General features: G+C 29.9%; 1 protein-coding gene across 2 annotated transcripts; it reads left to right on the top strand.

Annotated features, from left to right (window-relative positions):
• Positions 1-1,814: 1,814 nt before the first annotated feature.
• LOC112294314 (uncharacterized) lies at positions 1,815-4,821 on the top strand. 2 transcript variants are annotated; one of them, XM_024544609.3, is made up of 5 exons: positions 1,815-2,393; positions 2,563-2,700; positions 3,569-3,718; positions 3,867-4,102; positions 4,558-4,821. In XM_024544609.3, exons 1-5 carry the CDS (start codon positions 2,267-2,269, stop codon positions 4,585-4,587), a joined length of 681 nt encoding a protein of 226 aa, XP_024400377.1. In that variant the 5' UTR covers positions 1,815-2,266; the 3' UTR covers positions 4,588-4,821. The 2 variants fall into 2 exon arrangements, with proteins under 2 accessions (XP_024400377.1, XP_024400376.1); XM_024544608.3 differs by lacking the exon at positions 4,558-4,821 and having other exon boundaries at positions 3,867-4,360.
• Positions 4,822-14,733: the final 9,912 nt, after the last annotated feature.

Genomic DNA, 14,733 nt, shown 5'->3' with positions numbered 1-14,733 from the left:
AATCAGATATTTAAATAATTTAAATGCATCACCTCTTTAATTTCACCACTATCACTATATGTTATGATGCTTTTAATCTAATAAATTGTCTAATCTAAATATTGATTTCTAATTAAACCAATAATCAGAGAACCAAATTCAATTTAAGTTTGTACCAACAATGATATAATATCATACTTAAATAAGTTGCAACTTATAGATAAAGTAACAAAAACTTGTGCCATTTGGCACTACAATCTCTAGCACATCGATCCATTTTTTCATTCATTCATGCTTCTTTGTTTCTATGTTCCCTCTTTTCCACCTTCCTTTGTTTCCATGTTCCTTGGTTCCCATGTTCTCTAGTTCCTATGTTTTCTAGTTCCCTTGTTTTCATGTTTCTTGTTTTCTATGTTTGTTCTTATGTTCTCGAAGTTTCTCAAGTTCCTTTCTTCTTAGCCAATCAAAAGACTTCTTTATCTCTTTGGGATATATCCAAATCTATATAATAGATGTGTAAAATTTAAATATTAACAAATTTAAATTATAAAATATATTTTTTAATGTTTTTATGTTACATCAATATCAACATGTGGAGATTCAAAGCAAAGTTGGAAAAAATATATAATTATTATAAGATAACTTTGTATACAACATGATTTTTAAAATGGCAACAAAAAAGATGTTGATAGTGTAACAAATGATAAAAATTAAGACTATCTTAATAAAAAAGTTGTATTAAAAAATTTGATTATTACTATTATTATTATTATTTTATAAAAAAATAAAATATCATGGAGCAATGGTAGGATTTAAAAGAACAAGTACAGTTTTTCATGGACAATTTATAAGTAACTGACTGTTTTTATGATATATATATATATAAATATATATATATAAATATATATATATAAATATATATATATATAAAGACAAAAAAAGTTATTGCTTTAATGAGATTTAGCACAAAAATTTACATATTATATAGCAATTAAAAGTTGGTTTATATCAACTAATCTTTTTTCTAAGAAAATAACTAAAGAAGAATATTAATAAAGGTATGATCAAAGAAGAACAATGATCCTTACAAATAAATATTGTTTCATCTAATAATTAGAAATTAATGTTATTTTGGATTTTAAATTTTAGGTCTATATTAAAATAATAAGTAATAGTTTTTATTATTAAAACTGATTGAATTACACAGACACACACACAAACACCCACTATGTTTAAAACATTGATACTGTTTTTTTTTCAAAAAATGTTCAAAGTTAGAATGGTGCTCAATGTGAAAAATTCAACCTACTTTGAATGCAAACTATTGTCCATCCATCCATTCATCCACTGAGGTTGTTTCTTTGTGGAAACAAACGCAATAAGTCTTTTTTTATGAACATGCATGGATTTGAATGAACTAGGAAACATAATATCAAACTACTACATCTAGATTTAGAAGGGAAATAAACAGTAAAGGTTAAAAATCTAGGTGGTAATAATGGTACCATCAGTAAAGGATGATAATGAACGAAGTAAAATGATAGTTCTTTATCCCCTAGAAAAGGGTAGGGTTGTTCAGAGCCTTTATTTATTGCTTTGTCATCCCCTCAATTAAGTCGTTGCTTGAGGGGGGGTTTGTCCCTCTTGGTTAATTAGTGTTTGTTCAAAATTAATCTGTGTGAGTGGGACTGGAGGCGGGGTTAGATCCAGCCGGGCTGGGCTGGGCTGGGCTGGGCAGGGTGACTTGTTATCACCCGGGCCACAAATACCCGGTCGTCGTGTTCGCACTCTTGGTCTTCAGACTTCTACCCCTTCTTTTTCACCTCGCTGTGCTTTACTGAGCATTATCTTGTTGTTCTCTTGAGGGAGAGAGAGAGCGAGAGAGGCGTGGTTAAGGTTAAGATTCTGATTATTGCTTACTGGAAGCACTTAAAAAGACGGGGAAGGACTTGCGTTGTGGTGTGTTCTCGGTGTTGAACATTCGGGGAGGAGATTCAGTTGCTCGTGGAGATAAGAACGGCCGCGGGATCCAGCTGACTGTCGTGGTGGATCTAAGCAGCACTTCGGCAGGTGCCAGGGCGTATGTTCGAAAGTATTGTGTGAATGGTACGTGGAGTCATTGCAGTGTTCTGAGCGACGGTTTGAGACAATAGTGCGGGTTCGAAGAGGAAGACTGCGGGAGAATGAACAGGATCCGAATTCTGCTGCAGTATGCCATTCGGTTGCAGCCTTCCTGCTTGCACGTTAGCGCTGTTGCAAACAAAATCGTCACAGTTGGAAGCCAAAAATGTCACTCCACCGCGTACCGGATTGTACGTGCCGTACTCCGCAAAGTTTCTTTCGGGCAATCATTTGCGCCGTTCTCTTTTTCAGCTCGCCAATAGATTTTTTTGTGCACGCGGAGGCTTTAACAGGTCTGAGCTTGAGACTTCACATCTCATTTTATTCGACAGTGACGAATTGCAGTCTATATTATTTTTAGCCTTCATTGTTTGCAGTGGCAAGCGCACTGAAGTTCTCAGTGGCTGTTGATCTGATCGTGCCTATTCTGAATGACGCGAATCATGCCACTTCTTGTCACAGGTGCGGAGAGTGACCTTGAGTTGCCTACTTCCAGCATTCTTAGTGGTAAGCATTTCATACAATATGGCACACAGAGGACAAGAGCGGATAGCAGACCGAAACATTGGAATCGCATGTCGGATTCTCGTCATGTTATCGGTAATGACCTTAAATTGTTTATCTCCATGTCGATGTGTCCTTGCTCGTTGGATGGCACAACAGTACATTAGAGTGATTCTCAAGATATTTGTAGTTCGGATTGCCTGATCTCGTTACTGAAGCGGCCATTTTGACGTTGCTTCGTTATGACGCCCAAGTCTCGTACGATCTATGTATAACCCTTTAATTTTCGTTTTGAAGACTCTGATACTAAAGAGACACCAGCTAGACATCCGACTCCAAATGATCAGGAAACAGATTGTATCAAACAAACTGCCACGGAGTTGGATATTTTGGAAGCATGCTGGAGTTTAGAACAGGTTTTGACAACTTGTCTCATGACCCGTTTTAGAGTACTGATTCATATTCTGTGAAAATTCCTGGGCATTATACATCTGATGATAAAGTCCAGCCACTTAATTGACCATGTTTATGCTCATTTACCTGGGGCACACGCAATGGAAGACAGTAAATTGGCGAAAGAGCACATCACTTAGTATTCAATTGTGACTGCAGTTGGTCCAATTTTTTTTTATAAAAAGATCACCAAGCAGAATACTAATTGGTTATTCCAGCATCCCCAGTTTGAATTCTGATGACTGAACAATCCTTAGTCTTCGACTCTCGCTGGGCGAGTAAGATTAGTATGCTTGCGCAGATGATTCAATTATCTTCGGAGAATTAGAGACTTGTTTTTCAAACATCGCTATCATCGTGTTGCCTTTGGTTAGATATGTGTGGCAGCTGATAATTTTTTTTGTCAGATTGCCTCTGAGTTTTCAAATTTCCATCTGTTCCAATGCAACGATGTTTGTTTTCAAGAATATTATCGAGCATAATTAGGGTGTGACTTCTACGATGCGTGTAGGTACTGAGAGAAGCAATGACTTAACCAAGTTCTACTCCGACCTGCCAGAGATTGCAACGTGGGACAACGCCATGCTTGGTACCGACATCGACAACAAATTCTTTGGGAGAAGCTTTAACCGTAACCGGCGAATGCTACAACAAACAAGAAGTAAGTTTACTTATCTTCTTGATGGGAACTTGTGTCTAATTAAAGGATGATCAATTGTCAAAGAGAGCAGTTCGCCTGAAACTTTTTTACAAGGCGACTATTTGGGCAAATGAATAGTAATGCTGTTGCATGTGCGATGTTATTGCAGATTTGTGCACCAACAAAGACATAAGCATTTCCCAAGGCCCTGATGGTTCTCCTGGCATGCCACACTTTTCCGTGCAAATAGTGAACACGTGCATGTCTGGCTGTGCTCCATCACAAGTCCATGTATACTGTGGCTGGTTTGCGTCAGCCTCACTCGTTAATCCTAACATCTTCCAAAGACTAGCATATAATGATTGCCTCGTCAACGGAGGAAGACCTCTTAAGCAAGGGGAAATTGTGAGATTCACATACGCTAACTCTTTTATGTATCCTATCAGATTTAAATCTGCTAGGTTTTGCAGATGAAGTCCCTGTTCGGGAGGGACTCCTGAATGTTTCTCATAAGATTTAAAACTGCTAGTGTAGGTTTTGCAAATAAAGTCTCAGTACAGGAGGGACTGATGCATATGGCTTTGACCGTGTGTAACGTTAGACGGTTACCACACTGTCTTTCGTACAATGTTTTAATGTTAAATTGAATTTATAGGTCTTGCAGCTCATGTGCAGATGATTGGAATAACTACAAGAACACCTGAACATATTAAAAAGGGTGATATTTGCTAGATATATCCCGGAGAAGATATAATTGCTAGTGCTCATGATGTTCTGAGCAACTTTATTTAAGATGCTCCACTCTTTGATATCCTCAATAGTGAATAATCCAGTGCCCATATTTGTGCTGGAAACTGCAGATGTGCGCATCACTACAGACGTTAGGATAACGCACGGACTTGATGGATCAGGAATTCCTCTCTTCAGTGCTAGATAGTCGACAGAATCGTACCTTATTCCGCACCAGCAGGCATTCACGTCTTTTGTGACTGGTTGGCCAAGTCTCCACCTCCCAATCCCAACATTTTCCACCACAATTCTAGTGACGATTGTCTCGTGAATGAAGACAGCCCACTGTTTCACGGCGTCATAATTTAATTTCAGTATGCAAATTCCTTTTTGTATCCAATGCGGTTACGTTCAGCCAGGCTCGGCAGATAGTCTCTTATCTTATTGCAGTAACAAGGATAGTTCTTGTACCAAATGACGCATTATGACCGATTGTTTGTAATCCTGCCTGTGATTGTATACTGATTGTTTGCTAGGACACTGCATACACCGTGCATTAGAATTTCTTAATGCTGGAAAAAGACAACGAGGTGGAGCATGCAGCTTCAGACGTTCTGAGTACTTTCTCTGAAGACTCATGATTTGGTATTGATGACGATGATTGAATGAAACAGTAAAGCGGTTTCAAAGAACCCAGTTGTCGCAAGACCTCAGACCTCGTCACCTGAAGTGGCAGAGGGGGGAGCTTCGTAATCATTTACGTTGTTCAATTTGGTCCAGGTTGCGCAGTCCACCTGCTTTGATTTTTCTATGGTGTTTTGCCTTGGGCACATACAAGTTATCAGTGGACATGTGTGCTGGAGATTGAATAGCTCTACAGTTGGAGTCTTCTTTGCTAAAAACAACAGCTCAACTCTGCCTTTAACTGTCATGAGAAAGAATATGGATATCCACGGACTGATTTTCCAGTTAGCTGATTACACTGGCTAGCTTCGTCACAAAGCGATATCAGAGCACTTCCTAACGATTACTGTCAGAAGTCATTTATTTGCACAGTATCACTGTTTACCATGGAACTCTGTACATAATGAAAGTTCTGTCAGTTTCAGAAGCTGACAAGCTGTAACATTCAAGAAGTTTTTGCCATAAAATGTATTCATGTAGGTGGGTTGGAGGCAAGGACAACTGCAAGATTGTGGATCTCCTGCAGAACAGCCTACCATCGGTTTGCCCTGGTTCACTTTTCTATGAAATTATATATTACTTGCAGTCTCGTAAACTCATCTGCAAGATTTACTCGCATCAATGTTACTTGGCTGTGGATTCTATAAAATTTCACTTGAAGGTAAGATCATCTGTATGCCATCAAATCCTTCTCAAGCTTTTTAGTTGGGTGGATGCTGATAAGAAAAAGGAGACATCCAATCTGGTGCCTTGCCAAAATTGCACACTGATCAGAGCATGACAAGACTGGGTTGGCACATAAAAATGAGCCTTGATGATGGTTATATTGCAGAGACTGAGGACTGCTGTGTTCCATCAAGATTCCCAGTTTGCTTTTGGCTGTGATCTGATGACCAGGTGATATTCAATCTCATGGCTTCATAGTATACCTTGTTTAGAAGCCAAACTTTGGGTTCAGTGAGTGGAGACTTAATCTGTGTTATTACAACTGTGGGACTGGAAGTAGAGAACAATTGCTCTGGAGTTTAAGCTTGGGTGATGGAGCAGTGTTGAGTAAGACCTGGTGCAGTTGTGCAACAATCACAATCACCACAAATTTTGTTAGTGAAAATTTAGTGTTTCCTTATAGATTAAAATTTAGAGTGCAAATGTTGTCAGTATATGTTTAGGGCGTAAGTACGAATTAGAATTATTTTAGTGCTTGTTTAATCTAAGAGTAATCATAAAAGAGACAAGGTATTGTAATAAGTAGATTCTTAGAATTTATTCAAGGTTGCAAGCATAGCATCATATGTAAGTAATGAACATATGAGTTCCAACATAATGTGTGGTTTTTAAGAATACAAGCAAGAAATATAAGTTTGAGGGGGTGGAGGTACATCAAAACAATTAGGGTAATTAATACATTGTAGAAGCTTTTAACATCCAAAAGTAGGTAGAAGGTCCACACCATACTAAAACCACAATTAATAAATTATTCTAATAGTTGTTAGAAGAAGCACTTAAACTGACTCAACTTTTAGGATAGAATCAAGATAAAAATCTTAAAAAGAGATGTGTTTTTTTTTTTTTTTTTTTTTTTTTTTGAATAGATTGGAAATTTACAACATATATAATATCACAATTTTAGAAGAGTCTTTTGATGCTTAGTGATATTGGTCGAAGTAGATAATTCACATTATAGGATGCAAAATATATTTTTTGAAAGTAGTTATGATGGCTTTGACAATGATTATATAATTATGTGGTATTTTTGTCTGAATATGAGGAATTATTAATGATTCAAAGAACCTATCAACTACCATTATATAAAATATAAATTAGAGTTTATTTCTAATAAAATTTAAAAAATATTTAACTTTATTAATTTATGAAACTTCTTATTTGTTCATCTTCATTTTTTTTTAATAAAAAAATACTATAATGGATGTTTATATTATTTAAATAAATAAAAATAAATAGAAGTAGATTAAAAAAATATTAGATAGAAAATATCTTCTTTAAATGCCTTTGAAGGAGTTTTTTTAGATATGAATTAGATATTTAGACTCTTATAGATATGCCACATGACTTACAAAAAATTTCCTACATATTTCATATTTAAAAAAAATTCCATTAGCTTTTCAACAATAAAAATTCAAAGAACTTGATTAAATAAATGAGACATATATCAAAGAGAGTTGATAATATATATATATATATATATATATATATATATATATATATATATATTTATTCAAAAAGAAACTAGAATAGTTGTTGCCAAAAATTAAAAAAACTAATGTCTCTTGAAACCAAATTAGAAGTAAGAAAAGAATTAACAAGAATAAGAAAAGTCTCAATCTTGCATCTATATATACTATCTAATTAAGAGTTACATGGCAATTTTCTATAAAATCTCTAAGAGGTGTCCAACTTCTAAAACATATGTCTAACTTACTAGGTAAGTTTTCTATATGTGCACTACATGACCAAATTCTATTATAAATAGCTAATATAAGCAATACATGGCCAATATGTTGTCTAAGCTTGCAACCTATCAATCACGTATAAAGACATGTAAAATCAAATCTGCCTTTATGAAGCTTTTTCATAAGATATTATCAAATTTATTCAATTTTATTTACTTCTATCCAACTCTTCTTATTTAGATAATTATTAGTATTGGTTATATCTTTGACATTATATCCTCTTCTAACAATGAATTTTTATAAGAAGTGATGATGATATATGAAGAAAGTTTAAGATACAATAAATTTTATTTGATACATACTTTAATTTTTGTTTTCTTTGAAGGTAGTTTATAAGTCCTTTCAACCATTAATAGTGTTTCATACCTAGGTATAAAGACCACCTTATTATTTGATTATTTTTGAGGTATTTATAGCTTATTCCAAATAAAACATTTGAAATACTACTAAAAGTGATTTCTACCTTTAATAATATCACCAAAGATTGAAACTATTTTTTAAGGTCATAATATCAAATGGACTATATTTTGCCTTCTATTCAAAGAACATGTTGTTCTTAAAAGGTCTTTATTTCTATTATACTATCTTAAAGGTTGTTACAACTTTAGTGTCTTATCTAATAACTCAACAAATCATAGCTCTTAAGTTAAATTTGTTAATTATTGATTCTTTATTTCTTTAATACTACAAGTAAGAAATGATTCAAGTGTATTGTAATCAAACTTATTAAAAAGGTGGATAGTTTTGATATTATAATAGAGTAACTATACCTTGTTATTAACATAAAATTGAGGTTATTCTTTATACTAGGTATTTTTATTATTTTTTTTATTCTTTATTTTTTTTAAATTATGGTTTTATTTTTGTATTTAGTTCTAATAATTTTTTTTTCCAAATCTTCTACTTTAGGATTATTAACTTTTGACAAGTCAAAAATATCAAATCATAGATGATAACCATATAACAACCTTTTGGATTACTCAAAGTGGTTGTTGTTAATACAATGGCAACTTAAAAGCTTGATTATATAATTAAAAATAATTATAGAAAAAATCCAAAGATTAAATTAGGATTAAATTAAGAATTAGGATTAATTCAAGAAGGATAAAAGATAATATTTTAAAATCTCAAGAATTTATATATTTTTTTATTCTACATTATTATACAAGTCATTAAAATTTTTTTTGTGTAAATTTTGTCTTATACTATGTATTAATCTCTTTGATTTATTCATTCAGTGTTTTATGTAGAAAGGCCCCAAAAATGAATTATTGATAAGTTGGATGCTTATACAAGCTAAGACAGACTTAAGTAATTTATAAAGGAATTCAATCTCTAGAAAGATATCTTTAGACTCTATTTTAGATTATGCCATTATATTTGTAATCATATGAATTTATTGTTTAATATCAATTTTTTATTAATCAAGAAAAAAATCTTAATACAAATTAAATCTTTCTATTTGATATAATATTTGTTGCTAATCTATGATAATAATAAATATTATTAATTTTTTTTTAAAAATTAAATTATTTTAGCTTCAAAAGAATAATTTTTTATTGATTAAAAGCTCTCTTTCATTCTTTTTTTACAAGATAAGAATATTTAAAAATGACATCTAATAAACATTGTTGTTATCATAGCCAATAAATGATATTAAATACAAATCTCAAGAAAAACATGTTTTGACAAACTTGGCAATAATTCAAAATGCATGCAAGCATAAAATACTTGACGTTCTTGTAATCTATATAAATAATAACTAGATTCGAAGCACCATTTAGGTAATGGTATTATTTTTGAAAAGAATCAAAATTTTCAAGAAATTCTTTATTATGGATCTTATATTTGATCTTAATTACTAAAATTTTTCTTGAATAAAAAAATATTAAGTGGAATTTATCATTTTCTCCTATTTATAAAAAATATTGTATCTAAAGCAAAGTCTAATTCATTTTTTTGTATAAAAAATGCCTTAAAAAAGTCAATGTAATATAAGATTAGTAGAAAAGTAAACATTATCTTTAAAGCTTCAAGTGCCAATTTAATTTTTTTTTCTACTCAAGTTTTTCTTTATAAGTAAAAAATACAAGTAAAGCTACAATTTGAAAAAAAAAATTGATAAAAATCTAATAGTAATTTATAATTCTAAAAAGTATTAGATGTCTCTTACTAATCTTCAAATCTTTTAATATATATATTTTAATATCCATTATATGGCCATTATTTGACTTTAGTTATATAAAATAATTTTTTTTCATCTTGATGTATAATCTTGCATGTCTAAATTTTTGTATTACATAAAAAAAATTTTTTTTTTACTCTTTTATATTTTAAGAATAGATTAAAAGGTTGTTTAGATGAAGAATGATAAAATCATCAAAACTATTTTAAAAAAATATCATTCATTAGATTTTGAAAAGCAATTGATACAATTGTGAATCCAAATGGCATAATCTTATATTCAAAATATTCATATGTGATTCAAAATACAATCTTTTATTCATCTCTTTCTTTATTACATATTTGATTATATATTCTTTATAGATTTATTTTTGTAAAGATCTTTTCTTGATTCAATTGATCAAGAAATCTTGATATTAAAGGTAGAAGGTACTTATTCTTAATGGTAATCTTATTGAATTATTAATAATCCACACAAATTTGTAGTTATTTATTTTCTTTCTCCACAAACCAAATAAAAGTTTCAACTAAAGATTTTAAATTACATATGAAGTTTTTGACTACATCTTTATCACTGTATTCTTTAAATACAACCAATTTATTTTATAATAAATAATAAATTGGTTTAAATATTGATTGAGCTTTTTCTTGAAGGTCAATTGAACAATCATGAGGATAATATTCTGAAAGTTTTTGTGCATTTTTCTTCTAAAAAACATCTTGATAGTCTTAATATTAACTTAGAATATCTTTTGAAGACTTTTTATTATTAAAAATAGGTATTTTATAAATAATAAAAGATGAAATTTTTTTTACAACATACAAGAAAATTCTTATACCTACAAATAAAGGTTTGGTTGTACTAGATTTATGAATTTTTTCATGATTAACAAAATTCTTAGTTATACTTAAAAAAAAATTAAGACTACAAAAAATCTAGTTTATCTAAGGTTTATATTTTTTTAGCTACAAAAAACTAAAAATAAATAAATTAAAAAAATATATAATAATATTGAATATCATTAAGCTATTATAATCATTTATTATTATATCTATAGAAATAATTTCTTAGGTAACATCTTTAAAAGACATAAGACTACCATCTATTTTCACAAATATATATAAATAATTTAATTAATACCTATATAATTAAGTAGAAGTAAGTAAAAGTAGATAAAAATATATTAATTTTATAATACTTTCTAGAAAAGCTTCTTAAAAGCTTCAAAGACGCTGCTTCGAGTTTATATGTGTTTGTAATTGATTGGTAGATTAGAAACTTTGTCAACAAGTTAACTATGTATTAATAGCTTATGAAAGAAGCTAATTATGTGGTATAATTATAGAAAACTTGTCTTGTAAATGAAGATACATGTCTTGTAAAGTCAACATATTTTGGAGGTCTAATAGGACATTGCCACATAGCTTCTAATTAAGAATATGTATGGAGGCAAGAGTGAAGCCTTCTTCACTCTTATCAATGCCTTTCTAGTTCTTAGTCTTTTTTTAAGACTTTCTATTTTTTTATTTTTTATTTTTTATTTATTTTTTGGCAATAGCCATTTTAATTCAATAATATATTAGCTATGAGTGACTTTCTAATTCTTTTTAGTGTCAAAAGTATGTATTGAGGATTTTTTTCTTTGAGATTCCTATCCTTGACAATTTGACAAGAGTACTAATTTAATATTTCTATCTTATTTTAAAAGTGACTAGATTAATCTAATTTTATTATTGCATTTTGAATGTTATAGACTATCCACCTTTAAACAAATAATTTTGTTTTCTAACACTGATTTTTTTCTTAAAGAGAGTGGATTATCCCTCTTTCTAGAAATTTTTAATTGATATTAGAGGTTGCAAATTACCCTCTTCTAGTTTAACTTTTTGAACTTGTTTGAGTTGTCTATGGAAGAAAAGATTATGGATGCTACTTTCAATAGAAGTGAGAATAGATTTCCAACTATTGCAAATCTTCATGAGCTTATCAACACTTTAAGAGTAAAAATTTCATGTATTTTTAACGTGAATCATAGAGCTACTATTCCTACGCATATAGAAGAAGTTCAAAGTTTGTGGCAAGAAGTTGTGCAGTTGAAGAAAGCAAGTAGATCTACTTCATAATCAAACCTAGGAAATTTTACTTCTACAAATATGATGGTGATAAGGATTACTATTCCTCAGAAGTTTGTTGGAATAAGATCAAAATTTTGAGGATTTTTGCAACAAGTCAAGCTCTACTTAAAGATGCATCCCTTCCAATATCTTAATGAATTTACTCAAGTTCAATTCATAGGCACATTTTTATCAAAAAGTACTCTCTCTTGATTTATACCTTTAATAGAAAAAAATTTGTGACTCCTTCTTGATTTAAATTCATTTTTAGAAGTATTTACGGTAACATTTAGAAAAAGTGATCAAAAAAGAGTAGCACAAACCAAGCTCTTATCTTTGTAGTAAGGATCAAGCTCAGCCACTATATATACTGTTGAACTCCAAATCCTTGCTTGCAATGTAGAGTGGAATAACAAAGTCCTTATTAATCAATTTTGATATAGGTTGAAAGATAATGTCAAAGATTTGTTATTGACAATAATAAAATAAAAATCTTTTGAATAATTTATTGCTCAAGCTACTACATGCAGTAATTGATTATTTAAAAGACATCAAGAACAAAGACTTGGTTAGAGAAGAACAAATCAAATAATGATGGCAGCTTTTAAGTTTTCAAAAACTTATTCATCAAGGCTAAAACCAATGCAAATTGATATGGTATGTTTTAAATTTCTTACAAAGCAAGAAAAGACTTGACAATATTAAGAGGGCTTATGCTTATATTATAGAAAAGCTTAACATAATGCTCAACATTGTCTATTCTTTTAGATGTAGCAATTAAAGATCATAATAGCATAGTAATATTTAATATAATAAAATCTTCATTTAATTTTATTATTTTAAGATTATCTTGGTTAAAAAAGTATAATCCTCAAATAGATTGGATTTCTTGTAATTTTTATTTTCCTAAGTTTAACCTAAAATCTCATTAGTCAAATAGAAAGACATAAGTCATACATCCAAATCTTATTGGTAGGTGTAAGAGCTTTTATGTATATTGCAAAAGAAAGATTATCTCTTGTTTTATATACTACATCCATTTTTGATGGTGATGAGTCGTCAAGTCATATTCCTAGCAAGTATCAAGATTTCTAAGACGTTTTTGGAAAGGAAAATGTAAATATTCTTCCAAAACATCATTCCTAGGATTGTTTCATTGATCTTCAGGAAAGAGCTCAACCACCATTTCAACCAATCTATAGCCTATTGCAAAATGAGTTGGCTACACTCAAGGAGTACATTCATAAAAACTTGGCTAAAAATTTTATATGTCATTCTAAATCTCTATCCAAGGCTCCTATCTTATTTGTGAAGAAAAAAGACGGATCTTTGTAGATGTGTGTGGACTTTCGAGGACTCAATAAGATTACCATCAATAATAGGTATCTTTTACCTTTAATTTTAGTACTTTTTGATCAATTCAATTAAGCAAAGATCTATACAAAAATAGATCTATGAGGAACATATAATCTAGTATACATTAAAAAAGGAGATGAATGGAAAATTCAATTTTAAACTAGGTATGGGCATTTTGAATATAATGTCATGCCTTTTAGACTTACAAATGCACTAACTGCTTTTCAATCATGTGATATTTTTTTAAGATCCAAAACTCTTCACCATTGACTTTATGAACTTTTTCAGCCATTACCTATTTTAGAACAACCATGGTCTTTTGTTTCTATAGATTTTATCACGAATCTATATATTTCATGTTTCTATGATTTTATGCTTATGATAATAGATTATTTTATGAAGATGATACATTTTATACCATGTACAAAATCTATCATACATGAAGAAATGACTAAGCTATTTCTTAACAACATTCATTGCTATTATGGATTGCCTAAAGATATTATATTAGATAGAGAGACTTAATTTATATCAAGATTTTAAAAAATTATTTAAAGATTTTAAATGTGGATATAAAGCTTTCTTTGGCTTTTCATTCTCAAATTGATTGACAAACAAAATAGGTGAATTAAGTTTTAGAGCAATATTTAAAGTATACTATCAACTATCATTAAGATGATTGGAGAACTCTTTTACCATGAATAGAGTTTGTATACAATAATTTGATACATTCTTCTATTTAAAAAATATCTTTTTTTTACTAATTATAGTTATCATCTATGACTTGGTACTTTTGACTTTTTAAAAATTGATAATCATACAATGGAAGATTTAATAAATCATTTATAAAAGCTACTTACAATAATGAAGGCACAGTTAAAGAGAGCTCAAGAATGACAAAAGATTAATATAGATGCGTATTGCAAGAAACAACTATAATTCAATGTAGGTGATAAGGTATAATTACTTTGTTACAATATCAAGACTATCCATTTTTGTGATAAGTTGGATTATCATAGCGTTAGATCTTTTCCTATAAGTGAATAAGTCAATCCTATTGCTTATCGATTATATCTACCAAAGTCTATAAAGATCTACTTTATATTTTATGTATCTCTTCTTAAGCCATATAAGACAGTGAATATTTTGAAAAGAAGACAAATGCCACCTCATCCTATAGAAGTAGATAATAATCAAAAATTCGAAGTAGAAGAAGTTTTAGATTCAAGGCAGCACCGAAATAGGTTGGAATAACTTATTCATTGGCATGGATATGATATTAGTAAATGTATATGGAAGCCAATTTATTTTTAGAAAATTTTAAAGCTTTAGAAGCATAAATATAATAATTTTTTAATATTTCAACATATTAATTGATAATTTATATCAAAATTTATTTCAAGAAATGAAATAATAATTATATATTAAGTGATTAAAAATATATATATATATATAATATAATTATTTATATATAGATATCAAATAATTTATTTATAA

This window comes from Physcomitrium patens, chromosome 17 (genome assembly GCF_059467195.1).
Source record: "Physcomitrium patens ecotype Gransden chromosome 17, ASM5946719v1, whole genome shotgun sequence".
Classification (NCBI taxonomy): Eukaryota; Viridiplantae; Streptophyta; class Bryopsida; order Funariales; family Funariaceae; genus Physcomitrium; species Physcomitrium patens.
The sequence above is the reverse complement of the archived record's forward strand: the minus strand, read 5'-3'. Positions and strand labels throughout refer to the sequence as shown.

Bases quoted from the DNA above. Each gene is read 5' to 3' on its own strand.
- LOC112294314 (XM_024544608.3), top strand. From the start codon at position 2,267: ATGTCACTCCACCGCGTACCGGATTGTACGTGCCGTACTCCGCAAAGT. The intron at 2,701-3,568 runs GTAATGACCTTA...CGATGCGTGTAG, and splicing joins GGATTCTCGTCATGTTATCG to GTACTGAGAGAAGCAATGAC. The intron at 3,719-3,866 runs GTAAGTTTACTT...ATGTTATTGCAG, and splicing joins AATGCTACAACAAACAAGAA to ATTTGTGCACCAACAAAGAC.